Source organism: Herpailurus yagouaroundi, unplaced genomic scaffold (assembly GCF_014898765.1).
Source record: "Herpailurus yagouaroundi ecotype Mexico unplaced genomic scaffold, PumYag 163, whole genome shotgun sequence".
NCBI classification, from domain to species: Eukaryota; Metazoa; Chordata; class Mammalia; order Carnivora; family Felidae; genus Herpailurus; species Herpailurus yagouaroundi.
The window spans coordinates 21,344,517-21,372,218 of NW_024412404.1; the positions used below are offsets into that span (position 1 = coordinate 21,344,517).

A 27,702-nucleotide genomic window follows, 5' to 3' on the forward strand; every position below is an offset into this window, starting at 1 on the left:
GCGGCGGCTGCGGCGGCGGCAGCGGCGGGCGGGGGCCCGGACGGCGGCGGCGAAGGGGCGGCCGAGCCCCCCCGGGAGTTACGCTGTAGCGACTGCATCGTGTGGAACCGGCAGCAGACGTGGCTGTGCGTGGTGCCTCTGTTCATCGGCTTCATCGGCCTGGGGCTCAGCCTCATGCTCCTCAAATGGATCGTGGTGGGCTCCGTCAAGGAATACGTGCCCACCGACCTGGTGGACTCCAAGGGGATGGGCCAGGACCCCTTCTTCCTCTCCAAGCCCAGCTCCTTCCCCAAGGCCATGGAGACCACCACCACGACCACTTCCACTGCGTCCCCCGCCACCCCCTCCGCCGGCGGCGCCGCCTCTTCCAGGACGCCCAACCGGATTAGCACCCGCCTGACGACCATCACGCGGGCGCCCACTCGCTTTCCCGGACACCGGGTGCCCATCCGGGCCAGCCCGCGCTCCACCACCGCACGAAACACAGCGGCCCCCCCGACGGTCCTGTCCACTACGGCCCCCTTCTTCAGTAGCAGCACGCCGGGCTCCCGACCCCCGGTGCCAGGAACCGCCAGCACCCAGGCAATGCCCTCCTGGCCCACTGCGGCATACGCTACCTCCTCCTACCTTCATGATTCCACTCCGTCCTGGACCCTGTCTCCCTTTCAGGATGCGGCCACCCCCTCCTCCTCCTCCTCCTCGTCTTCCTCCTCCTCTGCCACCACCGCGCCAGAAACGAGCACCAGCCCCAAATTTCGTAAGTGTACACCTGGTCTGAACTCTGATTTACTACTGAGTTTCCGTTTTGCCCTCCTGCTGTCTTTGCTCCCCGCCGCCTGTCTTCTAGCATCCTCCACCCTTCATCCTATTTCAGGTTTGGAGCAGTGAATGAGATAGTTAAAACTGGCCACAAGGGAGGAGAAAGGTGCAGGTCTGTTCAGGGTCAGTGTTGGGGGGGGGGTTGGGGGTGTGGGGGGGGGCGCTCTAGGAAGCGGAGGGAGGTTGTCAAGCTCCACTCGGCCTACTTCAGCGGGTCCCAGATGAGAACAGATCTCTTCAAAGGGTTAACGCGAGGGCGATCTCTGCTCACTGCAGACCTGCTGGTGAGCTCCCGGATCCGGCTCCTATTGAGAGCTGGGGAGGGAGGGTGGGCCTTCCCAAAAGCACTGAGCCCTTTCCCTGCCCGTAGGAAGGCGAGAAAGAAAAGCACATGCAAATTGACCGACGCTAAACCACAAAGGGAAGTTGTGTCCATGTGGGTGGGTGTGTGTGTGTGGATGGGGGGGGGGGGGGTGATATTTGATGGAAATGTCGATAGAACGAACCTGTAGGACTACTAGCCGCCCTGACCCGGGCAGGGACCAGGAAGGGTTAATTAGAAGCCATTGGGGGAGGTAGGGAAAGGAGGCGATCCATGGCGGAGGGCTAAACCGATCCCGCTCTGCCCATGGCCATTGCAAGGTGTAGAGATTGATTCTTTGGCCTCCCAGAGTGAGTTAAGTAGGGGGAAATGGGAAGGGAGCCCTGCGGAACCACCGCCTCTAGGGTCCTGACGGAGGAGGAGTTTTTTCAGCGCTGTGAAGCATTTGCTTTTGTTCGTTTCCCAGAGGTGGGGTGTGAACCTCATCTCCCCTCCCTCTGTGCCAGAAAAATATAAGGAATGGGATAGTTCTCTGCACTCCAGGGGAGAACGTCCAGCCCTTTTGAAACCGGTCACTCTGTGAATGTGGCCTCTTCAACCACGGGGCGATTGCTGCCCATACTGGCCAGTTCACCTCAAGAGTGATAGATCCCTATTTATTCGTATAGATGGTGTATCTCTTCTCTGTATCTTTTCAAATGTTTTGTGTGACTAATTGACCTCCCACCCCGCCCCCCACCTTGCTCTTACTCTAAGGAAATTTTAGAAAGCTTTTCAATCTGACTGTTGATTAGGATATGGGAAACAGTTTGCAACCTGTGAAGGTTATTTAGGACAAACCCCTAGCCTGCCAGTTCAAGTTCTGTGCAAGCCCGTTCTTCAGAAACTGCCTGGCTATACTCTCTTTCCATCATATTTCTGTTTTGAGCTATAACATCTGGAGAGGAAAGGAAGAGGGTCATCATTTTCTCTTCAGTAGAAATACCCGGGATGCTTTCAGTCATCCGGAAGTTCATTTTCCTGACCTGTGCTCTCACCCTGGGTGTTATTTAACACTTGAAACTTTTACAGAAGGGATTTAGTGTGTTTGTGGATAAGGTCCAGGAGAAAAATTCCTTAATATCCGTACTCTGGGGGAAAAAATAAGCTAAAGATAAATTGGGAGTCCGGGAGAAGAGGGGAAGGAGGGGATCTGCCACAAACCAGAATGGCAGTCAAACCGGTAACCTGCTGCTTCCCTTCCCTCTCCTTTGGCTGAAGCAATCATTTTTGAGAGCATGTTTCCCAAGGAGGTGTTTGCAGGCTTCTCTCAGGAAATCCAGCTTGAGTTTTGTGGAGCATAAAGGATGTGCAAGTGTATGTGCGAACATGCTCAGTGGTTTGAAAATATATACGTGTGTATCCGGAAGACCTCGGATTTTTATCTTTCGGTGCAGTTGGTACGGATAATGGAGTGTGGGTGTACTTCCCAACTGTGGATGTGTGTGTGTATGTGGTGTGCCGGTGGAGGGGGGGGGGGGGAGTCTTGCACCTGGGCGGGGGGGATATTTCATGTTCTTCCTCAATTGATTTCCTTGCATCCCATTTCGGAGGTCTTTAAAGAAAAGGCCAAGGTAATTATTTCTACCCCTCCATGCTCCTTTTCTACATTTTGTAGAAGGGAATGGCAGCCTGTTTAATAAGTAATGATTATTGACAAGGCTCTCAGCCCCAAGGAAGAGGGAGGGGGTGGAGAATCTGTAAATGGTGTCAGTGTTTGCTTAGACATATAAGCAGTGTTTGTTTTATGTGTATCTGAGGTCCAGCTCTTGGCTCTTTTTAAACCTTCAATAAGGAGTTGAATTAAGGGATAAAACACAAGTATGCAAATCCAATAGAAACTGACCTGGTTTGCATATATCAACAAGGGAAATTTTAATGAAAGAAAGATTATGTTGTTTCCGTTAAGGATGAATTTAACTAGATAGGTCTTTATGGTAATTTAAAGAAAAGGACAGTTTATTTTATTTTATTTTTTGGTCCAAGATTGTAAGATGATTAACAAAAGGATATAAGGATTTTTTGAGGGATTATTAGCACTGCTGGGCTGAAGAATGGCCTGAATATCTTGCATTTTATTTTTCATTGGTTTTGATTATGTTACTAAAGTTCCCAGGAGAGAAATTCCCCTTTTTCCTACTTTCCTGCCTTTAGACTTCAGTAGATTTTTGGGTTTTTTTTCCTTCCTTCCTTCCTTCCTTCCTTCCTTCCTTCCTTCCTTCCTTCCTTCCCTCCCTCCCTCCCTCCCTCCCTCCCTTCCTCCCTCCCTGCTTTTTCCTCTTGTTTTAGTGAAAGTCATGAATTGTGTTGTAGCACCTGAGGACAGCTAAGGACAGGGCTCTGGTTTTTCAAGACTAAGTCACAAATTCTTTAATGGCCAGGGTCCTTGCTCTTGAATTGAACATCTCAGGGCTTACAGAATGAATGTCTCTGTGTTCCTGTTAGGTCAGTCAGTAGGATTCTGTCTGTAAAGGCAACACAGATCTTTGGAGGAAAAAAGCCTGGTTCACTTTAGAATCAACACATTTGCTGATGGGTAGTAGGCAAAACAAAAGCTGTTTTTGTTATGGGGCAGGCTCAGTTTAGAAGACTCTAATTTTCTGTAGGATCAAAGATGAAGAAAGATTGAACTTAAAACACGGAGGGAGAGGAAGGGCTTGACGTTGACTAGTCTCTTGTTCCCCTCCAACCTTTAGACCATGAGCTGGACCAAAACTTTGTTAAGTGTTACTGGGGTCTCTTGGGTTCCCGGTTGGTTGTCCGGGATTTGCTTTAGGCTCAGATGTTTTAGAAACAAATATTTTAAATGTATTGCCACTAGATTATTTCATCAAAACATCCCTGAAGCATTTTACCTCTGAAAGTTTTGATTAGTTCACAGATTTTTCAAGCCGAAAGGAGATTTACTACAGACAGTAGAACAGTGATTTTGACTAGTGTACAAACAGCCTTTTAACAGCACATTGAATTCTATTTTTAGACCTGAAACTTATATGTAGAATGTTGTCAATACAAGTCTGGATTGTTATTTTACTCAGCAGGAAGCACTGTTTTCACAGTTAAAAGTCCAGAGTCATTGGCTAAATTCAAATACAAAGAACCACTTTTAATTGGTTAGTTTTTGGGTCCTGTTTGGACGGTGTATAGTATTTACAGTAAGTAAGATCACAAATCTCAAATAGTGTAGTTAGTGAAGAGATAAATGTAAAATGTATCCTTGATGTGTAAACATGCTATGTGGGTAATTTTAATATAACCAAGTCTATTTAAGTAAAACTTTACCTAATCATACCTGTTGTGATTTTGAAGACTGCCATTGATAACAGAGTATCTTCCTGTCTGTTCTTTTAGAAACATTTAGTCTTTCAGTAAGAGTACTCTTAGTTGTTTGTAGCAGCCTTAGGTATAATTTGTTTAAATGAAGTTACTCCTACTTATTGTCTTTTGTACACATGAATTGAATCCTTCAGAGGAACTCCAACAGAGCAGGTGTGGGCCCCAGTCATGTGCAGTAGCCAATGTGAGAGGATTAGGAGCTCGAGGTCACTATTTCTTATGAAATCCAATTGAGAACTTTTTTAGGAGCACGTGCTGCAACCTGAGTATGCTTTGATTTCGTTGGCCTTAATATAAGATTATGAGACTTTTCTGCTTTAATCAGTTACACTGTATGTTTTGCCCTTTGGACAACTTATGTTGTGCTTCATCATCCTCACACACACAAGAAACACAGGGCAGGGGCAGGTGTGGGCATAGAACTGGCAAAGCTCTTTCTAGAGCCATTTTTAGTTTGGTCTTAAGACAGGGTGGTTTAAGCCTTCCTCCTCAGTTCCCCATGACTGAGATAAGGGGTTGGGAATGCTGTTACTAATTGAAAGTACCTTTTGCAGGGTTGATGGATGAATCCAGCCACCATTTGTATTTGTGCTATGTTTCCTGGATAGCCTTTTTTGAACACGGTGTTCACCCACAAACTCATCAGAAAGGGAAAAACCTCAGCAGATAAATGATAGAAGCTGGTTTGTGGGGACTTCTCTCTGTTACTAAAGAAACCAACTTTCTAAATCCAAGCTGGGCCAGAAGCAAGAGTACTGGGGCAGAGTGTGAACACAGTGCCGTCCTGGGAGGTCCGGCGTGCAGATGAACAGGACTTCTCTTCCCTTGGGAATACTTCCCCCAGCTCTTCCTCCTCTCCACACCACAATGAGAAGGAGACAGATTTTCAACTTGCTTCTTTTGTAGAAATTCTTTCCTTATAGCCTCTGGTATCCAGTGCCAAGTGTATCTTGATATTCTATCTGGGATGTTGAAAATGGAACATGAAAGTTGGCCCTGAAATATATAAGAACAAGGGAAGAGCCATAAATCTAAGTCTGTAAAAGGCATTTGAATTGCTTGTAAATAGAACGGAAATTCATTTTTCTCCCTTTGAGTCTGTTTTTATCATTAGACTTTTGTGTTGGGTGAGGCAGAGCCATACTGGGTTGACAAATACCACTGAGACATTTTGAGATCCCAGAAGTTTTTCTTGTCTATACTCAGAAAAGCATTTCCTCCCGAACCATATACATATTGAAAGGGCCAGGGAATACCCTTGTTTAAAGTCTTGTTATATCTGGATGAAAACATACCAAAGTAGGTGTTTTGTATTTGTGTAATTATTAATGGAAGTTTTAGGATTCTTAGTTTGATTTTCCATCTTTGCCACTGTTTCATTAGGACTTCTCTTATTCCTGTTGAATAATGGCTCTTTTGAAGATTCCTTACAGACTTCTGATTTTTCTTAATCCCTTTATTTCTTAGATTATAGTATAAACAATAGTCTTTAAAATTTTTCTTTGGTATTCTTAACATCTCCGGGTCATTTCAAGTTGTTATAGAAGTCAGCCTTCCAGGTAAGATGATGTTAGATTAAGTTGATGTAGAAAGTTAAGAAAAGAAGTCTACTCATTTATGCAGTTGAGTTAGTAAACTGTCTTGGTGCGTTATTTATTTATTTATAGTTTATTTTGAGAGAGTGTGAGTGGGGGATGGGCAGAGAGAGTGAGAAAGCAAGAGAAGGAGAGAGAATCCCAAACAGACTCTGAAGTGTCATCACAGAACCCAGTGCAGGGCTTGAACTCACAAACTGTGAGATCAATACCTGAGCCCAAGTCAGATGCTCAACTGACTGAGCCACACCCTTTGCGCCCTTTGTGCTTTATTTTTTAAATGTAGAAAAAATTTTAAGGATTCCAAAAACTCAGCTGAAGCCTCATGGCCATTTATTGTTCCACAAAAATTGGTATACAAATCATACAAATTTTGACTTGTATGTGGAATCGCTTGTTGTGTGATTCCACAAAACAATGGTACAGTTGAACATGATGACATCATGTTATTTATTGAACATCAGTTTGGGGCATCACAATGCTGGTAGTTAATTGGTTAATTTAAGAAGTCTAGAAAAGTAATAGTTTAAGAAGCAGAGAGTTAAAATAAAGCTTTCTCACACATGTTGATCTAGGGGCAGAGCTTTTTCTTGAAGACGTGTCGATAAGTTTGAGCGTTAGCATCTGTTTCTTTTCCTTGCTTTTCTTTTCTTTTTTCATAAACTGTACCTCTCATTACCTCTTTCTTCTTTGAAGACACTGGTGGAGGAATCTGAACCAGATGGTGTATGGGCATTATACTATCTTCCTTGCCCTGGGTATCTTTTCTAGTCTTCGTGCCCATGCAATTCAAATAACTTTTATTTTATTTTATTTTTTTGCAAACAACTCACCATTTGGAGTTTCTACAAAGCATTCAACTATGTTTCAATAGAAACTAGAGTTCTGTTTCATTTCCACAATCATATGTCCGCGGCTTCCAACAAATTTAAGTCAATTGCGTAATTACAGTAAGAGCTACTGGCGTAAACAGGTTTGTTGCCCCGGCTGCCCCAAAAGTTGGTCACAGAGGTGTGTGTGCTTTCTTGGAGCTTCCCTGGTGGCCTTTTCCACCAGACAGGAGGGCCCAACAGGGTTCATCTCGCTGGACGGGTGGTGACGGTCAGCTGGCTAAGCGGAGCTAGGTTAAGAAAGTGACTACTTCTCGAGATTTTTGTGACGGTGACAAAGATTTGCATTAACAAAAACAAAAGCAAAACCCATAGCCTTAAATCTAGTGATAAGTCTGCAACCTCAAAGAACCATTGTTCTCTGAACCTTAACTTCCTTTACTGGGATAATGAGGGTCATGATAATTACCTGCCTCGTATACCACTTGTAAAAGGGTATGTGAGCTGCAAAACCCTCTACTGTTTACATGTCCAGAGAAATGGGAAGTGGATAGACTGGGTATTTTCCTCCAAGAACACATCAGGCTGTTGAATTCAGTTGAGATATTGGAGCTAGTTTGCTACCTAGCTTGAGGGATATTTTATCACAATGAGAGATTATTGTTCTTGTATGCCCTTGGATCTTTCTGTATTCCTCTCGGATACCCTGGCACACACAGTAGAATATGGTGTGGAAATCTACCTCAAATCACCTTGGAAATTTTGTTTATTCCACAAACTGGAGCCCACCATTTCTCACCCTTTGCTTGGTGCGCTTTTTTTATACGCTTATTTTGGACATGCATTTATCAAAGAGAGGAACTGAAGTTTGGGGGGTGGGATATGAGTGAGATTGTTGGGTTGTCTGGAAACCTGAAATCTACAGAAATCTTTAGGTTTCTTGATGAAAGAAAAAATGCCCTATGCCTCTCTTTGTTTCCATTCCCACACTGTCTTGTTGTCATTGAGTCTTTGGAGTTTGGAGAGAACTTCAGTAAAAACAGGCGATCTCTGCATTGCATTCTGTTCCCCTCTTTTCTTAGAAGTTACTGTGAATTAAGCCCCAGAGGATTGATAGGTTGCTCGGATCCATCAAAGAGCTCTTTTAGATGTATACCTTTGCACTTTGGGGAACTTTACTGTTAGCATTTTGAAAACATCTGGTCCTGTGTTTGTTGGAAACGTAATCCTCAATTATATTTCAAAGTTTACTTTTTTGTTACAAGCTTTTATTTTTCAAGACAGGTTGGTGCATGTAAGTAAATCATAGGTTTTGCCATTCCCAGGCATGAAAAGAGATGAGTCAGAAACAAACCTGCAAACTGAATTGAGAATTAAGTTTAATAATAGAAGTTTAGCAGCTTCCAGTGATAAGATTTTCTCTTCTTAGAAGTGATAGTGCGTATCATGGATACAATGTAGGCTAAAAGAGCATTAGGAAAATAAATAAGATCATCTGAATGTGTGCAGCTATTTTAGCATGAGTACATTAGAGCCAGAGTTAATAGAATTTTTATGCTAAATGTTTGATAAAGAATTCCTGAACATATTAGCCTGCCTCTTATGATACACATCCCATGACTACATGTGATCGTAGTCATGATCTTCCTGTGAATTGCCAGTGAGTTAGAACTTTACTAAGAGAAAAATCCCAGTCTTATCATCGTTTTAGGATCAGGCTCTGTTGGTTTCCGTGCCATGATTTTTGCTTGTAGAAGTGCAGAAGAATTCTTCACAGAAGCTCAGTCTTGGAATGGGCTTGAGAATTCAGCAAATAACAATGAGAGCTGCTATTTGTGGAATTTTACTGTGTGCCAGGAGAGCGAGCACTTTATATATTTATTTATTGCCCTATTTATTGTCTTATTTATTGATTGAATCAAGGACTCAAAGACAATCATCTCGGCCAGTGGCCTAGGTATGATTATCTCACTCATGCAGGTACTTGAACCTGGCCTAGAGTGGTTCTGTTAATTTGCGAAGGACCTGCTAAGTGGCATAGTTTGAAGGATCAGGAAGACCGAATGATATTCTTTTACAGGTAATCTCTCCCTACCCCAAATCCTAATCCATTAGTAAGAATGTGTCCATGTCTCTGTACATGGCTTCTTTCAAGCCCTTAGCTCAGGGACAGTGGCATTTGCCTTCATAAACTCCACAAATGACATATTTGCTCTATATCTGTTTTTTTTTTTTTCAACCTTTTTTTTTTTTTTTTTTAATGTTTATTCATCTTTGAGAGAGAGCATGAGTGGGGAGGGGGCAGAGAGAGGGACAGAGGATCTGAAGCGGGCTCTGAGCTGACAGCAGAGAGCCGGATGCAGGGCTCCAACTCACGAACCGTGAGATCCTGACCTGAGTGGAAGTCAGACGCTCAACCGACTGAGCCACCCAGGTGTCCCAAAGGGAGCCTTTTAAACCAGAGAAATTGTCCTGGTTTTCAGGCCAAGGAGAAATTTAGGGGATGTTTCAACAAAAGCTAAAGAATGTGTTCTCTAAACTTGTATTCCTCGATCTTCTCTTTTGTCCTGTGGCTGCTTGTTGGTGATTCAGTAGACCAATGATAAGGAACAGCTACAGACTTTATTTCTCTGCTTCCTAATATCCAGCCAAAATAGTCTTCTCTGACCATTCCAAACTTGCTCTTGATTATGGTAGTTACTGCATCATATGCTGAGACTGACCAATGGAAATGTATCAGGGAACATTTGGATTCATAGCCTTGCGGTCCTACAGACTGAACTACCAACCCTAACAGATAAATATCGGGTGTTGTACCATGTAGTGTCTCCTGCAGAGCATCTGAATTCCCTCTTGGAACTATACTCCAGGATACCCACCCTTGACTTTTTAGCCAGTACTCCAAAGAAGAGTAACATTGGTGAGACTCTGATAGTCTGCCAGGAACACCCCATGCTGGACTCCAGTCACTGCTTACTTCTTTGACATTTCTGTCTAGCAAGGATCTCTAAGGAAAAGAACTATTCTGTTGGTTAAAGTGAAAGATGACTGGGATTTCTATTTCTGCAAACTTACGAAAAGAAAACAGGAATTGGTCAAATCCCAAGATTGGTTTATTACAGTCTTTGAATAGTCATGCTGAAGGATAGGAATACTGTAATGTGAGGGAACCTGCCTTGTCAAAATCCCCATCAAACTATGAATGAATCATGTAGACTGAGAATGACAGCTGTACTCATCAAGAAGAGGGGAAGTGAGATTGCTTTTCCAAATTGATAAACAAAAGATTTTTTGGCATGATGGCAACATCTAGACTCCAGGAATGAAAAAGTAAAAATGGAGTGCAGAAATGTTTATATTATACACTATCTTGACTGAATTCTACTTAACTGACTTTTCTGTATGGGATTCTATTTCTGGATTGAAAAACTCACCAATGCCCCTTTCATGTTGAACAGCCCCAGTTCGTTGGGTGTCAGCCTTCACCAAATGAGAGGTGTGTTTACCAAGTCGTAGTTGTATCTAAATCTGTTTATGCTTGTTGTTCTTGTTACTGTAATGAGGCAATATATTCCAACAGGATGCAAACCCATGAATTAATTGTGGTTTCTGTGAGAACTAAGTTGTTTACTTTGGATATACTCCTTAAAGACAAGTCACTTTAAAAACAATGCTTGTTGGAGAAGTTGTGGGCAAGTTTAAGGTAGAATATACTTACACATCCATGAGAAATCTGCACTTGGATTGTTTCACATGTGGCTTTATGTTCTCATTCCATGGTAAATAAACTCAAACGGAAACATTGCAGTGTGTAAGTTGGGTGTGGTTTTTCACAAGAAAGGTAACAGAAATTTAGTGAAAAGCCTTAAATTCTATAGCCAAATATTTGGCAAGTGAACGTAAATTTATATGGTTTAGGTTAAAATGAAATAAATTATAAATAAAGTAAATTTTACTTTGGCCATGTGATAGATTCACAAAACTATTAAATTGTATTTGTAATAATTTAAAATATACTGTAAAGTGTTTAGTATAAATTGTCTAAAACTTTCGATAGAAAATTATATAAAATTCCAATTATATTAAGCTATGCAGATTAATAGATGGGTTTAATGTATACAGTAACTATATTCAAAGGAAGTATACCACATTGTTAATGGTGGTGATTTCTGGATTGTGGAATGGGAATGCTGCTTAATTTCATCGTATTTTGCTGTATTTTCTGTCTTATTTAACGGTCATGAATTCTCTCTCTGGTTAGAAGTTATTAAACTTTTGGAAAAGTAGAGAATACATTCCATGAATCAGTTCAATTATCGGTCTTGGTGAAGTTTTTGTTTTCTTTTCAATCCAAGTATTTGTGTCTTGATTGGTGGTGTCAGCATTAAAGTGTTGGCTGAGTTGCATTCCTGCTGTGAAATGCACATGCGTGGACATATAAATGCATTTCATTTGCTCATGGGAAATAATGCCTTATTGAAGGCAGAGTATCTTACCTTGAGCTTTTGATTATTAACCTTGACCTTATAAGTATGAAGAAGATGGAGGTTTAATGAGTTACTTAATGGCTCTTGCAGCCTGCAGATGTTGGGCAGTCTTTGGTAGTGTATCTTGGGATGGACATAGGCAGTAGAAGTCAATCAGTTGTGTATATGTATAGACCGATTATCTGGTCTATTTTAAGGATCACATGAAAGCAGAATACAAAGGCTAGTTTGAAGTGGTTGGTCTTAGAAGGAAGGCTGAGGTCAAATGAGAACAGGTGGGATGACCAGTTCAAACATTTTCTAGATGCTGTAAACCTCTCACAGAATCATAAGATACTTATTCTACTAATGTTAGGTGGTTCCACTACAGATAGATAAATTCCATAGGCCGATGGACAGTAGTGACTTGTAGAGAACATAAATCTTTGGTGACGAATTGTGCTCAAAATCTTTTGGGCTAGCTCACAAATACATTGGTGAACGGAAAGAGTCAGAACAAAAGTAGGACTCTGTTAATATAATGTTGAATGTTAGAGGTCAAGGTAGTGAGTCTCTTGGGGAAGTGGCAGGTAGTGAATGGAGAGACCCATGATATGAGGCTTTAAGATAATGATAATTATCTGCTTCTTGATCTGGGTGTTAATTACATGGGTGAGTTCTATTGGTCAAAATTCATCAAGCTCTATATATCAATACAAACTTAAAAATAGAAGAGAAATCTTTCAGATCATTCCTTTGGAGTTCAGTTCATGCTACCAGGGTGGTGGCCTGCGTGTGTGGATTTTTCCAGTGGATCATAATGCTGTGTTTGTTGTTCATGCCACACAGTCTAACAGGTGCAAAGAGGGTCTTTCTGGCTTTAGCAGCTTCCTTTTGTTCTCGGGATCCTGGCTTAGTGAGACTCCATGCAAGATACCCACATTCTTTTTCAATTTAAGGCTTTCGGAGTGGGTACTTGTGTTTTTTTTTTAATTTTTATATTTTTACATTTTATTTATTTTTGATAGACAGAGCACAAGTGGGGGAGGGGCAGAGAGAGACAGAGATACAGAATCTGAAGCAAGCTTCAGGCTCCGAGCTGTCAGCACAGAGCCCGACGTGGGGCTCGAACTCAAAAACCGTGAGATCATGACCTGAGCCAAAGGTGATGCTTAACCGACTGAGCCACGCAGGTGCCCCACTTGTGTTTATACTAAATAAGATTTTCTTTCACCCATATCAGGAGTGTTTCTGATGCCGCATGAGCTACCACACTTTTCATACATCTTACACATCTTACACGCATCTTACATACATCTCACACTTTACTTACAAGTAGAACCATACTTGTATCCTAATAGTGATTGTATCATGGTTCTGCAGCATTCGAGTGCACGATCCGTAAGAAAGATAATTCATTGTCTACATTTATGGTTTTGTTGGGAAGACCAGAACAGATGTACCAGAGAATGGTCAAGTGCCAAAGTGTATGATTCCGACTGAAAAAGTGTATTAGGCCATTTCAGGAAGTAGTGATGAAAGCAGACATAAGTGATTTCAGTGGAGAATTTGTTTAGGCAGAGAAGTGGAGAAATGGGCCAAGGGGGAATTAACAAAGTTAGAAGTGTGCATGCACCCCTTTGTGTGGAAGCCAGTGAGGGGTCTGGCCTGATGGGCAGAGAGGGTCTGTCTTGGAATTAGTGAGGCAGCATCATCTTTTCCTTAGGACAAGGCCTGATTAAGGAGGAAGGGTTTGAGAGGACATGGCTAGGCTGCTATGGGAAACAACAGTCAGGGTTGGTGCAAGCAAGGGGCACAATATCTGGTATTTTCAGAAGATGCAAGGTCTCCAGGACGACTTGGAGGGAGAAGCAAGCAGCAAGTTGTGAAGGTTCTCCAAGGCTAATTTGTCCCAAAGCATTTAAAGATATGGTCTGTGATTTGTGCTGAATATATTTAAGTAGTGACTTCCTTCCAGCGCCTCTTCAGAGTGCTGCAAGGAGGAAAAGAATGGGTGTGTTTAAAAATGTTTAGTTTTTTTTTTTTTTTTGCATAGTCATATCAACACAGATTTAACCTCAAAATAGTAGCTTTCGAATATCTAAAAATTTGCAAGATACAAGGAGAATAGCCAGCAGAAACTCTTGATTTTACTTAAAAAGTGACTGCCTTGAGAATTTTCAGAGGCAAAAAGTACTTTATGAATTGATCGCCGCATCACCCGTGAGGTCCTCTTTCCAGAAGCTACTCTCAACACCTTTTTGGATTGAATGCTGACATCCCATGGCAATTAAAGGCAATGGCACTGTTGATCTCATCACACGGTGGGGAAAGAGGGAGGGGAGGCACTGCTGCTTCGAGATGGTTCTGAGGATGGCTCTGTGTAAGATGAGGCTCTCCCTTGGCCTGCCGGAGCCCCTGTCCTAGACAAGAACTACATCCCTTCTTCTACGTATCCAACAGCTAAAATTATTGTGCTGCCTGCCTTTGTTTAGTATAAAGAACCTTCAGATGAGAATCACATTCATCACTCTTGCCAGCTTACTTGGTTGTTCATTGTTACCAGATAGAGGGGCTATAACACCATTGTAAGCATGAATGTTACATTAGTATTAATAGCCCACATCGTCTCTCCTTCTCTGTTTTTCACTGATCAGATAATTTTCACTGATGTCAACCTTTAAAAGAAACCAGCTGACATATACTAGTGTTATTTACTTGCCTTACTTTCAGTTTATCTTTTTTCTTTTTTTTTTTGACTTAAAGGTGCCTTTTGCAGTTATTTGTTTGGGTCTTTGTGTATTTGATCAGAAGATATCTTTGAAAGGAAAGCAGCATAGCTGTAGATGGGATCTTAACAAAGTCAGTATCAAATCTGTGTTTCCCCTTCACTTGGTTTTGTAAGCTTCTGAGTGACCTTCTGTGGTACCACACTGGTGCTCATCTTTCATCATGAGCAGCTCTGAGTAATTTATGATAAATAATGAAATGCCGTTTCCTACAATGCACTGCAAATGGCTGAGTGTTGTAAAAGTCTAAAGAGCTCTATTACTTCTAAATGACTAGATAACACAAAAATGTTAACCCTAAAGAAAAAAGGTCCAGTAAAACATGCTGTTTACGAAGCATAGTCTTCCTGCCTGATACCTTCTGTAGGCTCTCAGCACTGAACTCCGCAGGGTCTGGGCTGGCGTCTGAACAGTTCTCTTCTAGAATGGCGAGGAGACGTTTATGCCTTTCGGCTAGTTGGAGTGGCTAGGAGCAGAAGTGGTTCAGCTATGTGGAGTAGGGGAAGGGAGAAACTTGCAAAATTTGTTTTCACTTTGAAACCCTCAATTTTTGGGGCGCCTGGGTGGCTCAGTCGGTTAAGCATCCGACTTCAGCTCAGGTCACGATCTCGCGGTCTGTGGGTTTCAGCCCCGCGTCGGGCTCTGTGCTGACAGCTCAGAGCCTGGAGCCTGTTTCGGATTCTGTGTCTCCCTCTCTCTCTGACCCTCCCCCGTTCATGCTGTCTCTCTGTCTCAAAAATAAATAAATGTTAAAAAAAATTAAAAAAAAAAAGAAACCCTTAATTTTTAAAAATGGTGCTACCAATGGTAAGGCCCCTGCATAACAGCAGATGCTTGCTTTGGGCACTGATGTTGAAAAGATACTGAACAAGCACAATACATTTTCATCGGAACAAAGCTTTATGGATGGCTGACACTTTTTCAAAATTAACCCTTCTCATGATGTTTGCATTGTGTCACTTAATCCACATACATAACAACACCTATCAAACATATTATCTAATTTGCAACTCTCAGCTCCCTTGTACTCTATAATGCATGAGTGCAATTGCTAAATGTTGTTCACAGTGAATACATGTGTTCTCATCCTGGGTGCCATAACATTGCTGCATATGTAAGTGTTAGGGTTTGAAGACCTTAACTGCCAGGTACTGAAAGTCTTTAGGTACTACACTCCCATTGTGAAAATTGAATTAAATTGCTGGGCAGTGATCCCTTTATACTGACAGGAGAGTCCCTTTGTGAGCAAGCTATAGAGAAGGGTGATCTTTGGCCACCAATACTTTTAAGCTCAAACACTTGGCTGAAATTTGCCACTGAATTTTCTCACATTTCCCCAGACATTATTACTTTGCCAAATGAAATCATCTGTTTCCTCTACTAGAACTGCTTTCTTTCCTCCAGATAGTAGCTACAAGGTAGGAAATGAATTGCATAAAAATAAATTACACATGCTACATTTTGGGAAGAGTACCCTTAGCTGTTCCATCAATTTCTTTTCACTGCTATGCCAGGAAGTCCACTTTAATCTTCAGCTATCAGTCATATACAATCATTCTGGATCTTCCCAAAATGGAGGTGCATTTGTGCCAGGAAAATCAGGCTATTTGGATGTCCGAGAATATTTTTGCTTTTGATGAAGAAGGTTGGTTGCCATGTGCCAGGGGAGAGAGAGATTCAAAGAAGTACAGCTATTCCCAGAAGCTTGTTTGAAGAATGGACTGTGTGGCTCAGCTTCCAGACCATCCTGCCTTCCACCTAAGGTTCGGTGTGGGTAGCAGTGTGGCATTAGCAGTATACCCCACTTTTATAGCTAAGTAACGACTCTGAAGCCTCTGGATATCGTCCAGGCTTTTTTTTTTTTTTTTTTTTTTTAAATCTCTGTATGCCCAGTCTACCACTTCCTCTCTGATCTCTGCCATTTTGCAAACTGTGAGCAGAAGAAGCTGAGGAACAGGAGGTGATTTCCATGGAGACAGAGAGAGGGGAGAATCTTACCTCAGGGAAGTTTATGTTCCTTGGCTCAATCTTGTTAATTGTTACATTTTTTTTTTCTTTGCTTCCAAAGAAAATTAAAAGTAGGGTAATTAGAAGAGTAGTTTTAAAAGGGAGAAAAGTAATTAAGGCCCAGTGGGAAGGCCACTGGACCTGGTTTGGGGATACAGGCCCTTTTCTGCCACTCAGTTGTTTGAGACCTCAGGGTAGACTATTCACTCAGTCTCTGAAATCACAGTTTCTTCTGTAAGTAAAGCTGTTGGACAAGACATTCGCCGAGTCTCTCTGTGGCACAGATTCCCTGAGGCCAAGTTCTTAATTTGAGATTAAAGTCTTAGTGGAATTTTTGAATTCCTAATTCTGCTGCCTACCGCCCCCCAACTCTCTCACTTTATCTCCCACCCCACCCTGTTTTTTTTTCATTAGTGTACTTTTGGTGGGATATTTGGCGTTTCAGCATTTACTAATAGCAGTGTTTCAGTGTGCTACATAGGTTGGACTTGGTTATGTCCTTATGTCTGGCGAACTCTGCTTGTTAACAACTTAAAAAAAAAAAAAAAAGTCTTATCCTTCCCCTGACAGATGTAGAGCTGTAGCAAGTTGTAGGCCAGTTATTGTGAAGTGTGGTGTGTGATGAAATATGCATATATATATAATGAAATGTGTGTGTGTATATATATGTGTGTGTGTGTGTGTGTGTGTGTGTGTGTGTGTGTGTATAATGAAATGTGTGTATTATTATACATATGAAAGTAAATGGATTCCAAAGACAGAGTTATGAGAAAGCTGGGAGGAATTACTGATAACACACAAAATATTTCATTTGGAAGTATAAATAAATTCATTCAGTTCTAGATGTAACCACAGTGCCTTTCTCCCTTAATTAAACAATTCCTACTTGCTGAAGTGTTACAAGAACAGAGGACTAAGAAATGGTATCTCTAAGGCACTATTTTACTTACTTACTTACTTACTTATTTTATTTATGTTTATTTATTTTGAGAGAGAGCGCAAGCCAGTGCGAGTGAGCAGGGGAGAGGCAGAGAGAGAGGGAGACAGAGAATCCCAGGCAGGCTCACACTGTCAGCGCAGAGCCTGATGCAGGGCTCAAACCCACCAACCATGAGATCATGACCTAAACTGGAATCAAGAGTCAGATGCCTAACCGACTGAGCCACCAGGCACCCTGGCACTATTGTATATATATATATTTTTTTTAATTAAAAAAAATTTTTTTTTCCAACGTTTATTTATTTTTGGGACAGAAAGAGACAGAGCATGAACGGGGGAGGGGCAGAGAGAGAGGGAGACACAGAATTGGAAACAGGCTCCAGGCTCTGAGCCATCAGCCCAGAGCCGGAAGCGGGGCTCGAACTCACGGACTGCGAGATCTCGAGATCGTGACCTGAGCTGAAGTCGGACGCTTAACCGACTGAGCCACCCAGGCGCCCCAGCATTTATTTATTTTTGAGAGACAGAGACAGAGCGTGAGCAGGGGAGGGGCAGAGAGAGAGGGAGAGAGAGAATCCCAGGCAGGCTCACACTGTCAGCGCAGAGCCTGATGCAGGGCTCAAACCCACCAACCATGAGATCATGACCTAAGCTGGAATCAAGAGTCAGATGCCTAACCGACTGAGCCACCAGGCACCCTGGCACTATTGTATATCTTAATGTAAGGCATTATTTCCTAGCATGTTGGTTCATATGAAGATTGTGATGTCAGAATGTGGTTCCATCCATTGGATTAGAACACAGCTCTGAGCCATGAGCCGGAGTGACATTTAACTCAAACTCAAGGTGTCTAGTGTAAATATTTCATCATTTTTTGCAGCACCTTTCTCTGTATTATTATATAGAACATGTTCACCATAGAAAATTGGAAAACATAAGCAGTAAGGAAAATAAAGGCAATGTAGTTCTACCACCCAGAGATAATTACTGTTATCTTCCTCTTGAATATTAACCTAATTTTTTTGCTCTGTATGTATTTTTTTTACAAAAATGAAACTATACATACTCTAATAACTCTTTTAGCTATTCTTTTGCACTTTATGTTAAAATATTTCTTAAAAAATTTTTTTTTATTTTTTAATTTTATTTTTTATGTTTTAAAATTTACATCCAAATGAGTTAGCATATAGTGCAGCAATGATTTCAGGAGTAGATTCCTTAATGCCCTTTACCCATTTAGCCCATCCCCCCTCCCACAACCCCTCCAGTAACCCTCAGTTTGTTCTCCATATTTATGAGTCTCTTCTGTTTTGTCCCCCTCCCTGTTTTTATATTATTTTTGTTTCCCTTCCCTTATGTTCATCTGTTTTGTCTCTTAAAGTCCTCATATGAGTGAAGTCATATGATTTTTGTCTTTCTCTGACTGACTAATTTCACTTAGCATAACACCCTCAAGTTCCATCCATGTTGTTGCAAATGGCAAGATTTCATTCTTTTTGATTGCCGAGTAATACTCCGTTGTGTGTGTGTGTGTGTGTATATATATATATATATATATATATATATATACCATATCTTCTTTATCCTTTCATCCATCAATGGACATTTGCACTCTTTCCATACTTTGGCTATTGTTGATAGTGCTGCTATAAACATGAGGGTGCATGTGTCCCTTCAAAACAGCACACCTGTATCCCATGGATAAATGCCTAAGTAGTGCAATTGCTGGGTCGTAGGGTAGTTCTATTTTTAGTTTTTTGAGGAACCTCCATACTGTTTTCCAGAGTGGCTGCACCAGCTTTCATTCCCACCAACAATGCAAAAGAGATCCTCTTTCTCCGCATCCTCACCAGCATCTGTTGTTGCCTGAGTTGTTCATGTTAGCCATTCTGACAGGTGTGAGGTGGTATCTCATGGTGGTTTTGATTTGTATTTCCCTGATGATGAGTGATGTTGAGCATTTTTTCATGTGTCAGCTGGCCATCTGGATGTCTTCCTTGGAGAAGTGTCTATTCATGTCTTTTGCCCATTTCTTTGCTGGATTATTTGTTTTTTGGGTGTTGAGTTTGATAAGTTCTTTATAGATTTTGGATACTAACCCTTTATCTGATATGTCATTTGCAAATATCTTCTCCCATTCTGTCGGTTGCGGTTGCCTTTTAGTTTTGTTGATTGTTTCCATCACTGTGCAGAAGCTTTTTATGTTGATGAGGTCCCAGTAGTTCATTTTTGCTTTTGTTTCCCTTGCCTCTGGAGACGTGTTGAGTAAGAAGTTGCTGCGGCCAAGATCATAGAGGTTTTTGCCTGCTTTCTCCTCAAGGATTTTGTTGGCTTCCCGTCTTACATTGAGGTCTTTCATCCATTTTGAGTTTATTTTTGCGTATGGTGTAAGAAAGTGGTCCAGGTTCATTATTCTGCATGTTGCTGTCCAGTTTTCCCAGCCCCACTTGCTGAAGAGACTGTCTTTATTCCATTGGATATTCTTTCCTGCTTTGTCAAAGATTGGTTGGCCGTATGTTTGTGGGTCCATTTCTGGGTCCCTATTCTGTTCCATTGATCTGAGTGTCTGTTCTTGTGCCAGTACCATACTGTCTTGATGATTACAGCTTTGTAGTATAGCTTGAAGTCTTGAATTGTGATGCCTCCTGCTTTGGTTTTCTTTGTCAAGATTGCTTTGGCTATTTGGGGTCTTTTCTGGTGCCATACAAATTTTGGGATTATTTGTTCTAGTTCTGTGAAGAATGCTGGTGTTACTTTGATAGGGATTGCACTGAATATGTAGATTGCTTTGGACAGTATCGATATTTTAACAATATTTGTTCTTCCTATCCAGGAGCATGGAATCTTTTTCCATTTTTTTGTGTCTTCAATTTCTTTCATAAGCTTTCTATAGTTTTCAGTGTATAGATTTTTTACCTCTTTGGTTAGATTTATTCCTAGGTATTTTATGTTTTTTGTGCAACTGTAAATGGGATCGATTGCTTGATTTCTCTTTCTGTTACTTCATTGTTGGTGTATAGGAATGCAACCAATTTCTATGTTCAAATATTTGTGTCAGAATTCTTATGTCAGAATTCTGTGTCAGAATACTTAAACCCTACTTTTAATGGTGCTGTGCTGAAGTATATTGACACACTAAAATATTGAGCTTATCACCCAGTGAGAATTTGTTTGCTCTGGTGTGATCATTATTAAATAAAATTCTGCCATGCATGTCCACAGTGTGGAATGGAAACCTTTGACCAACATATGCACAAAAAAATTACATTTTTTATCCAAATTCCTAAATTCTCCTCTAGAACGAGTGAGCAGTTCACATTCTTGGTGTAGTGTCAGATGCCCATTCTTTGCATACTGCCCACCCCATAGGCATTAACACCATGTGATTAACAACAAACCAGCCAACCAGGAAACCAACAAAAATGTTTTGCGAATCAGATAGTTTGAAAACAGTTATCTTCTTGGTGTTCTGTCCTGTACTTCTCTACCAGTGGGAGTGAACATTGGCACATAGTTACTGAGATGGAGTTTGTGGGGGAAGTTTGTCTTTCCTCTCTGCAATCATGGTGCAGACAGATGCCTCTCTGCATCTTCCAGAACTTCATCACCGCCAGGCGTGCTGTGAGGAGGAGCTAAGGGCTAGAAGTATGAATGCTGCCCAGTGTAATTTAGTAACAAGGTTTTTTATTTTGTGTGTGTGTGTGTGTGTGTGTGTGTGTGTGTGTGTGTGTGTGTTGTGTCTTACACCCAGAAATAGTGGCAGATGGAAGGTGGGTCATGGTCACAAAGGAGTTAGCAAATAAAGAATAAGGTGCAACTATGCTTGACTCAGTGACCTTAGGAGCTGGAACATCTTGGGTTGTTTGATGTCAGTAAAACCACAGTGCTAAAGGTTAACCTACACTTACAAAGCTGGTAAGATTCTGCTAAAGAACACAAGCCTGGGGTGCCTGGGGCGCTTAGTCATTGAGTGTCTGACTCTTGATTTTGGCTCAGGCCATGATCCCAGGGTTGTAGGATCAAGCCCTGTGTTGGGCTCCGCACTGAGCATGGAGCCTGGTTGGGATTCTCCCTCCCCCCCCCAAAACAAAACAAAACAAAACAAAACAAAACAAAACAAAACAAACAAAACACAAGCCTGAACACACACACACATAGATCAAAAAATAGTAAGCATTCCTACAAGTTCGGAGAGCTTAAATTAACAACTTCCTCTGTGAGAATAGATGATGCCTGGGGGCTACCTCAACTCCTCTGTCTCTGCCCTTTCTTTCTAGAACCTTCTCAGTGTTCTGTTCAATAATGTTTCCTTCTCGCTCTTCTGCTCTGTGGGGTGGATGTTGAGCTGGAGAGGAGGCTCAGCTTCCAGGGAAGAGCAGTGTAAGCTGGTCTGCACCTGGGCCCTGTGACAGCCACTGCCTCCAGCAGCCACAAGGCTACTGCTGTTCCCGGTAATAAGTGCCATGGAAACCCAGGGAGCTCCAGGAGGGGTGGGTGAGCAGCACAGCACTGAGTGACACTGGGGTTTTAAATGTCATATTACAAAAATAGAACCACCTGAGGAAGGTGCAGGGCCACACTAGCACCCTGTAGCTCTCTGCTTTCTTGGTGCCTGCTTCCCTTTGGCTAAGTCTTCCCCATAAGGAGCAGGGAGACTCGGTTCTTCAATTATCTGCATGGGCTGATCTGGCAGAGATGCCCCTTCTTTGGCCCCTGGTTTTGGCAAACCAGAAATAGATTAATTTGACCTGGAGTGAAAAATCTGACTCTGTTAAGGCTTTCCTGATCATTTACACATCTGTCCGTAAAGTTTCACAGTTGGAAGATTAAAGCAGGTGTCATAGCATCTACCGTGTTGTCTTCTTTTTTTTCTGGCATTAAAAAAAACACTTTGAAAATGTTATATCACAGATTGATAAATTCTAATGACACCTCCAAATGGATTGGCCCACATCTTCAGATTATTAGTCCAAATACCCTCAGTCCTAAACTGCCCAAAGGGAACCCTTGGATTAAACCCAGTTTAATCCAGTGGACTGTTTTGTCGGGTTTCATTACATGTGGATGTTAACTTTTTGTTTATCACTGCCTGACGCTATTACCTTCTAATTAGGTTGAAAATCAGCAATTAGAATTGGAATGCATGTAATAGTTATTATTTTCCTTTTGATCAGTTACACTCTTAATGATGTGATTTGTAGTCGATGTGTGTGTGAGTGAATGCATGTACTATAGAAACAGCAGTGGGTGTTAAGTCTGGAAGAATTCAAGTTTTGCTTCTTGTTAGACACCTGAGGTATATGGAGCCTATCTCCATGTGCCTCAATTTCCTCATTTTCAAAAGCTGAGATAATGGCTACTGCTTATAAGGCACAGAAGGCTGCCGTGAAGTCTGTAGATATCAACAATCTGATGAACCAAGGTGCTGAACAGATTGGCAACATATACATCAGAAGCCAGGAGATGTTTGGGTATAGGGAATTTGAGCAGTTTGAAATCATTAATAGAGACCGGATGCTTATTTATGTCATGAGCTAATGTTTTCTTTTTGGGAGCCAAATTTAATCTTAAATATTTAGTACTGTACTTAGGGACTGGTGGTTTGAAAAAAAAATCAAGCTGGAAAGCTCTGTAGAGAGGAAGTGAATAATGCTGGGAAAATTTCAATCTTACCACGGTGTTGACTTAGAAAAATACTAGTTTCCAGGCATCTGGATGTGAATTTCTCAGCCTTTGAGAAAGGCACATTCAACCAGCATGCCCTTTTGGTATGGTTGCCCCGGAAGTGTGGGATGCTCAGTTTGAAACTGAGCTCTGTGTCAATCCCTGATGTCTCAATTTCGGACGCACTGAACACAAGAAGAGGAAATGTGTCTCTGAAGAGTGAAGAACCCTCTCATTTTCTCGCTATCATATCTCATGCCGTTTCTCTTCAGGGTGATTGTTCTCAAGAACTGATTCTCAGTGCTGAGTAAAGAATACTTTTCCAAAGTATTTATTCCAAAGTGTATCTTGATAGATGCTACGAACTATAGAGCAAGATTTTACATGCTGAGTGAAAGTCAGATGATTTATATTTCCGGAGAAAGCTGAAATTCATCTCACTGATTTCAATCCTATCCTCATTTTCTTTTTCTTCATATAAATGTTTTTTTTTTTTTTTTAAAGATCCAAGTATATTAGTAGCTTTCATTTCCATTGGATGAGAATTTAGGGCTTTGTTTTCTTTTGTTTATATTGAAACATTATATGGTAAAAAATGTCAATCATGGCTCCAGAGGGAGCAGATCTGTTGGTGTGAATTAGTTAGTGACTGTCTCCTCTTCCACACAGACCTTATCAAGATTCATTGTTCAACTCCTTATTAAGTACCTACTGTTTGCCAGATGCTGTTTTAGGTATCCGGCTCTGGGCTGCCATAAGGATAAAGAATGGAGTCAAGTGTGGTCTTCCCCTCCCCCAGAGTTTTCTAGTTAGGGAGTCCTACAGGAACACTGAAATAAATAAGATCATTTCTGCCAGTGAGAAATGCTGAGCAGCATTGCAGGATAGAAAGTTGGAATTTATGTAGGTGTTCAGGGAGGCCTTAAGCGAGGTCATGATAGTTGAACTGAGTCTTCTATGTTAGAAGGAAGCAAGACATGGCAACACCTGGGAGAGGAATGTATCAGAAAGAGAAAAAATAAAGTTCAAGGCCTCGTGGGATAGAAATATGGCCAGTGTGCGCTAACATAATGACTGTGCCCAAGAGTGGTAGGAGGTGAAGTGGGGGAGCGTAGACAGAGTAAGAAGATGCTTAGGGAACCTGGCCTTGATTTCTCTTGTAATGGAAAAGCACGGGGGATTTAGTTAGGGGAAGATCCTGATATACTTTACGTTCTAACAAGGTCCCGTGGCCTTTAACAAGGCTGTGTGGTGCTGACTAGGGGCCACTATTGGAGTCAGGGAGGCAAGTGAGAAGGGGATGTGAGTGGGGGCGGGTGTGGTGGGAACAGTGCCCTGCCAGTTTGGATGTGCCCCGGGGGGGCAAACTGAAGGACTTACTGTGAAGAAAAGACAGGGAAGACTCCCTCCTTTGCTTCTGTCCTGAAGAGGAGCGAGCATGGTGGCATCACTAACCGACATGAGGAGGATTAAGAGACAGATGAGCAGGAGTTTGGGTGGGGGGCATGGGGATGAAAGAGTTGTTTTAAGCCTCCTGTGTTCTCCATTCTTGTTAGATGTACAAGTGGATATTTTCGGAAGGTAAATGGGTAGAGAGTGCGATGGAAAGGAGTAGAAACCCATTGAAAGAGCAAACAGTATTAAAAAGGCTGGTGATACAAGGGGGTAGATAACGTACACCTGTGTAGGCACCGAAAGCCTGGGGACGGAGTGCCCACAAAGTATACACTGGGAGGAACTTCTTGTAGATGTAGGGCACTGGTGATATCAGTAGTTCTCAATCCTGGATGCAGTTCACATCCCGTGCGGGAGCTGTAAAAAGTATACCCATGGCCGGGCCCCTACCTTAGACCAATCAGAATCTCTTCTTTGGGACAAGGACAGTGGCAGACATTGGTAGTATATATAACGTTCCCATGGTGATTCTAATGCCTTGCCAGGGGGAGGTACCTCGGCAGAACCTTATAACCTTTGTCCTTTGGAGAAGAAAAAGGGTGGAAGTGAGGGAAGACCAAGTGTTGGCAAGGTTGAGGATGGGAATCACACGATCCCTACCTGCTGTAGTAGCTGGACACCCGAAGCAGCCAAGACCATTTGTTCATTCAGCCAGGTTGGCCATGTTAGGAGAGAGCAGGATATGACTCCTAGAGAGGGCAGCAGTCAGAGGAAAGGATGAATAAAGACTTTCCACCTAACTTTCCCAGACAAGGCAAGCGCTGGAGATACCTCAGCCCAAGGCAAGGCCCCTGGGGTGGTTCTCACATTCACATTCCCTCTCCATATCCAGGGTTGGCTGAATCTACTATCTGAGCAAAATTGTTTGTAGAAATTCTAAACTTTTCCTGGCTCTAGCAATTTGGCCATAATTTCTCTTAGAGTACCTGGCATTATTATTATTAATTATTATTTTAAAGTTTATTTATTGGTGGCTCCGTTGGTTAAGCGTCCAACTTCCACTCAGGTCGCGATCTCACAGTTCCTGATGGTGTAGAGCCTGCTTGGATTCTCTCTCTCTGTCTCTCTGTCTCTGCTCTTCCTCAACTCGCGGTTTCTCTGTCTCTCAAAATAAATAAATAAATAAATAAACTTAAATTCTAAAGTTTATTTATTTATTTTGAGAAAGAGAGTGAGAGTGCAGGCACATTTGAGCAAGGGAGGAGCAGAGAGAGAGAGAGGGAGAGAGAAAATCCCAAGCAAGCTCCATATACTGTCTGTGCAGAGCCTGATGTGGGACTTGATCCCACGAACCGTGAGATCATGACCTGAGCTGCAATCAAGAGTTGAAAGTTAGGCAAATGAGGTGCCCAGGCACCCCAATACCTGGCATTATTAAATGCAGAGTGCAATGGGTAGGAGTGCCATTTGATGTGAAGTATTTCAATATGTATCCTTACCTTTGTCTGGCAAAGTAAGGATTCCAGAAGATGGAAGGAAGAAAGTGTGTTCAAAGATTTTTGCTTGAGGGAGTACTCACAGAAATACTTGCAAAAGTTTGCTAATACTAATTTTCAACAATGTAGGGATTGCATATCACTTCTTTAAAATTGTAGCATGGGAAAACATTTACCATATAATGTGAATATGAACAGTAGGCTTAAAAACCATGCATAATTCTAGTTATACACATACATTTTAGAAAGTAAACATTGGTAATAAGTCACAGAATTGTAAAAACAGCTCTTGCTGAGTGGGATTATGGTCGGTTTTACTTTTCTTGAATGTTTCACTTAAATTTCATTTTATCTCATTTTAAGTTTCCTTAATTTTTCATGTAGTTCAGATATCCCAGGTTTTTAATAACAAAAGTCGATCTGGTATTTTAAAAGAGATTGATAAATAATTTGTCAACTTTTACATGAGTTTGATTATGAGTGTATGATCTGATTTCCTAACTTTAATAATAATAATCTCTACCTCTCAGAGATGTTATAAGCATTAAATGGGATAAACCAGTGGGAAAGCATGCTGTAAAATCCCTGGTACATATTAGAATCTCTTAAACATTAATGCACTACTGCCCCCATTTGTAACAGCGAACTTTATTTCATGGAAATAGTTTTTTTTTAACCTAATATTTTGTTAGTTTAGGTAAAATGGTAAAATAGAAGTAAAATGGTTTCATCATTTGTGCTAATTGATGTTTGGTCATTGGTGAAAACTGGTATTCCAGAGGATGAATCGCGAGTGGGTGAGCCATCCAGGGCAGTTCCATTGCTCTTTGCCAGTGATGGGTTCAGGAATAGGCATTGTTCTGGCTAATGAGAGGTAAGGGGGAATGGGCCAGAGGCAGCAGGGAAGGATTTCTTTGCCAAGTTAAAGGGAGGAAAGCCACCAGAAAGCTTGTGTGTTCTCAGCTCTGTACTTGCTGACTTTCAGCGGGTTTGTGATGTCTGGAGCTGCTGCATCCATCTTGGGACCATGAAACTGAGGGTATAAAGATGAAGGGCCTGGCCCTTGATGACTCCCTGGATCTGCCAGAGCAAGCAGTCGGAGGCTGCCCTCCTCTGGGCATCTTGCTGAGTGCACAGTCTAACACTCGGTCTGTTGGCCTCTGAAGGTCAAATGTTTGGCATGCAGCGCCAGTGGCATTGCCAATGGCTCCACTTGTGGCATGTGACATCTGGTTTTCCATACAAACAAAAAGGGGAAAGAATCTACTGTATATCTCCTTATTTTAAACATGTGTGACAGTAAAATGCTTTCTCTTAATATACTTTTTTTTTCTTTCTATGAATGCTTAAGCTGACTTGGCAAAATAATTTCATTTAATATTCATGCAAATTTACTGCTCTCAGTTACTCCAGAAATCAAGCCAGATGAATTTGAGAGAGCCCAAGCATGTGAAACAAATACATTAGGACTTTGTAGAACACTGTGTCAAGGGTACTGTCCTCAGGTTTAGACACCATGCCAGAAAGGCTTTTCATCATGCTGAGATTTTTAAGTGGACACATTGCCACAGTCACTGAAAACTGAATTTAGCTGGATTTCTGTAAAATGTTTCAGATATTTAAATTCTGATAATATGGAAGTCTAGAGTTACAATTAGGCTACTCTAAAATTTGTAAGTTTATATGTGTAATTTAGAGCAAATTCTGCTGCCCTAGGGAGGAAATGTTACAGATGATAGCTAGATTTCTCCAGCAATTTGAGAAAGTGCTGTGTAAACATGAAAACATTCAGGACTTGTGTTTTTATTTTGCAGAAATATAACTGAAATACTAGTCTATTTTCAGTTGGAAATAGTAATAATAACAAGTGAACATTTTTTGAATTGGCTTTGCTGGAATATTTTTGTCCTCAGGATTATATACAACCTTTTTGTTTATTTTTAGCACATATTAGGGATGTAATGAACACAAGTTTTATACTATGAAATGTAAAGGTTAGATGAGA

At 41.6% G+C, this 27,702-nt stretch overlaps 1 protein-coding gene across 1 annotated transcript in view; it reads left to right on the forward strand.

Moving 5' to 3' along the window:
• NRG3 (neuregulin 3) overlaps positions 1 to 27,702 on the forward strand; it is a 1,079,756-nt gene that overhangs the window by 7,098 nt on the left and 1,044,956 nt on the right. Inside the window, exon 5 of the mRNA XM_040485109.1 lies at positions 2 to 757. Coding sequence (XP_040341043.1) covers positions 2 to 757 — 756 coding nt within the window. The remainder of the gene's footprint in view (position 1; positions 758 to 27,702) is intronic.